Source organism: Octopus bimaculoides, chromosome 11, assembly GCF_001194135.2.
Source record: "Octopus bimaculoides isolate UCB-OBI-ISO-001 chromosome 11, ASM119413v2, whole genome shotgun sequence".
Classification (NCBI taxonomy): Eukaryota; Metazoa; Mollusca; class Cephalopoda; order Octopoda; family Octopodidae; genus Octopus; species Octopus bimaculoides.
The window spans coordinates 36,905,667-36,909,685 of NC_068991.1; the positions used below are offsets into that span (position 1 = coordinate 36,905,667).

Consider the following 4,019-nt stretch of genomic DNA (forward strand, 5'->3'; position numbering starts at 1 on the left):
GTGTGTGTGTGTGTGTGTGTGTGTGTGTGTGTGTGTGCGTGTGCGTTGGTGCAGCTGTGTACAATCATGGGTCCGCAAAAATGCAACGAAATTGGTTATTAATGCCCACTTTCTACCTTGAGGTGCTGAGAAGTCAGAGAGAGAAGAGTTGTGAACAGCATCAGAGCTAGCAAGAACAGGTTCTAGAAGCTGCTCTCCCTATGGCGCAGCCAGTTCGTTCGTCGTTTCCAGTTCTGTAGAGAGCGAAAGAAACCCTCTCGTCCTAAATGTGGCGAATTGACAATCGGAGATCCCTTAGCTCGGTCAAAAATTGTAATACCTTCCATCAGAGTCATGCGACGATAAGGAGAATATGGAGAACGAAGAGAAGTAGCAATCTATTGGGAAGTTAAAAAGAAAGCAGAAAGGCGGCTTGCAAAGCTAAAAAATGGACGAGCAGAATGTATGTTATAGCCAACGAGGATTTGAGGGATGCTTTTAACGTACTGCACGAGGAAAGAAAATACGAAGTACATGAAGAGGACGATTATATAACAAATTCATTAGTTATGTATGATTATACAGACGTACCAGGAACCTTTGTGTTTTTTCTGAGCCACTCCATCACATGTGCTGCTCAAGGATAATCTATGTGTTAACCATTTTGACTATCTAGTTGTAAAAGACATGGACGTTATATAAGAATGTGCTCCGTGCAAGAGTCTAATACTATTCTTTCTATCTTTTTGTTGAATACATTTTTAAATAAAATTTGTTGTTATTATATACATATATATATATATATATATATATACGTTAAAGCTTTTTCCTCATACATGAAAGCTTTTTCCTTATTGGCGCAGGCGTGGCTGTGTGGCAAGAAGCTTGCGTTCCAATCAAATGGTTCTGGGTTCTACTATAACCTTAGGCTGACAAAGCCTTGTGAATGGATTTCGCAAGCGGAAACTGAAAGCCCGTCGTGTGTGTGTGTGTGTGTGGTGTGTACGTGTGTGTGTGTGTGTGTGTGTGTGCGTGCGTGCGTGTGTGTGTGTGTGTGTGTGTGTGTGCGTGCGTGCGTGTGTGTGTGTGCGTGCGTGTGTGTGTGCGTGTGTGTGCCTTTGTTTTTGTGTTTGTACCCCAGCACCACTTGACAAGATTCCTGTAACCTAGCGGTTCGGCAAAAAGAGAACGTTAGAATAAGTACCGGACTTTAAAAAAAATGTAGTACTGGGGTCGATTCATTCGGCTAAAAATTCTTCAAGGCGATACCTCAGTATGGCCGCATTCCATTGACTGAAACAAATAAAAGATAAACGATATAATATTCATTTATATTTTCTAATAAAATGTTATTATGTCATACAATGCATAATGTCTGGTTCGCCCATCACTATATAATTTTGTATATACTCAAATGACTTTCTAACTACATTGTTAAATGTTTTTATATGCTTGAATGGATTGTATAGTGAATTACAATAAGGAATTATTATTGTGCTGCGATGATGGAATGGTAGGTTTGTAGAAGCAGCGAACAACATGCTAAGCGGCAGTACCAGTTGCATGCTGGAGTCGACAAGCCCCTCCCCAAAATTTTCAGGCCTTGTGTCTATAGTAGAAAGTATAATTATTATTGTTGTTATTATTATTATTATTATTATTATTGTTGTTGTTGTTGTTGTTGTTGTTGCTATTATTATTATTATTGTTGTTGTTATTCCGGGCGGAATGCATTGCGGCATTTCGTCCGTCTTTACGTTCTGGGTTCAAATTCCCCTGAGGTTCACTTTGCCTTTCATCGTTTCGGGGTCGATAAAAATAGTAGCAGCCAACTACTGGGGTCGATGTCATCGATTAACCCCCCTCCCCACAAATTCCAGGCCTTGTGCCTATAGTAGAAAGGATTATTATTATTATTATTATTATTATTATTATTATTATTATTATTATTATTATTATTATTATTAGAGCGGTGAGCAGGCAGAATCGTTAATACGCCGGGCGAAATGCTTAGTGGTATTTCGTCTGTCGCTGCGTTCTGAGTTCAAAATCCGCCGAGGTCGACTTTTCCTTTCATCCTTTCAGGATCGATAAAATAAATACCAGTTACGCACTGGTGTCGATATAATTGACTTAATCCCTTCCCCAAAATTTCAGGCTGTGTACCTACAGTAGAAAGGATTATCATTATTATTATTATTATTATTATTATTATTATTATTAGTAGTAGTAGTAGTAGTAGTAGTAGTAGTAGTAGTAGTAGTAGTGGTATTATTATTATTATTATTATTATTATTATTATTATTATTATGATTATTATTATCATTATTATTACTATTACTATTATTATTGAGTGAGAGACCAGTGCATTTCATCAAAATGACATTGGAGTAAAATATACGAAGCCCAATATCCCCATCATGACTACCTGTCTGATAAGGGTACACCAAGATAGTGCATCACTACCATATGTGCGCGACATGGTGATCTCATATCAAGATTAACAGCGCATGACCTTGCGAGGGGGTGCAGTTAGAATTTCCTTTAAGTCGAGTAGCCCATCCCACTCAAAAGGTCCCTGAATCAGGTTGTTTAATGATGATGAACGAAAAACTCATATTTCTAGAGGTGAATTATTCAAACCCCAAATAATTTCTTTCAACACATGACTACTCCCCCACTACTTCTGTTTGTGAACAAAGACGAACATATCGTCAGCCACTAAAGGACATACTCAACTGGTTAAGGTCAAACAACTGACAAGCAAATCTGTGGTATTGAGCAGAATATTTGCTGTAGCCCATCTTTTATACCAAGACAAAACAATGTACATGATAACACTTCCAATCAGTTAAGATGAGAAGCCATGAGAGTCACTGCCTGGTACTGCATCAAGGCATTTATTATTATTATTGTTATTAGTATTGTTATTATTATCATCATCATCATCATCATCATCATCATCATCATCATTATAAATGTTCTAATTTATTTTATTTTTACTTTTTCAGGATGCATGCTTGTGACCTGTCAGTGAGCATCGTACTGCTGCTCTACGTAACCCTACCTTGCGGTGGCTGGGACTTCCCACCACATGGCAGGAAAATACGAATTCCGCTACGTGTTTCAAACCGCTCTTCAGTGTTCTATCAGAGAGCCAAATTACCGCTGCGGGAGGAGTCCAGTATGATAATTACACCAAAATTGAAGAAAGAGGATGATAGCTTTAATATCGGCTTACCTCATCATCGGCGACAGGAATCTTCTGGATCGAGACAGGACAAATTACCAATTAAAGGAAGCAAAACTGCATTCACTGTAACAAGAAAGAGCTACCTGCGTAAAGAATGGTGTAAGACTGAACTATTGAAACAGGTGATACGAGAGGAAGGCTGCTTGCGACAAACTGTTTTGAATCGCTTTTGCTACGGGCAATGTAATTCGTTCTTTATACCACGTAGTGGTAAACATGATGGTGGGGGAGCAGCATTCATGGCGTGCGGCTACTGTAAGCCGAGGCGTTACACTTGGATTAGGGTGACACTACGATGTCAAGGCGCAAAACATATGCGGTTCAAACGCAGGAAAGTACAAAGGATTAAACAATGCAAATGCATGGCACAGAAAGTAGATGGACTTTCATAGAATTCAGCCACAGTACTACAGGGAACACATTATATATATATATATATATATATATATATATATATATATATATATATATATATATAATATATACATATGTATACATATATATATATTTACGCATACATATCTATGTACATATAGATATACACACACATATGTACACATGCACACTCATAATATATGCACATGCATATATATTTTGTAATAATTGGCCAGATGGGCAGTGCCCTTACATAACATATGTAGTATTTTTACGAGAAAAACAATGACGAACAAATCGACCTGAATCGAACATGCATCGACAGGTTAACGTGCAAACATGCTCACTACTACGCTACAGAAACACTGTTATCTACAAAATCGTATTTATTTTTGTTCACGAGGTATATATA

General features: G+C 37.8%; 1 protein-coding gene across 1 annotated transcript in view; it reads left to right on the plus strand.

The window, feature by feature from the left end:
- The window catches only part of LOC106869954 (gremlin-2), a 34,408-nt gene extending 30,760 nt beyond the window's left edge, over positions 1 to 3,648 (plus strand). Inside the window, exon 2 of the mRNA XM_052971403.1 lies at positions 2,991 to 3,648. Within this exon, the coding sequence (XP_052827363.1) occupies positions 2,992 to 3,624 (633 nt within the window). The 5' untranslated portion in view covers position 2,991 and the 3' untranslated portion in view covers positions 3,625 to 3,648. The remainder of the gene's footprint in view (positions 1 to 2,990) is intronic.
- The last annotated feature ends 371 nt before the right edge of the window (positions 3,649 to 4,019 follow it).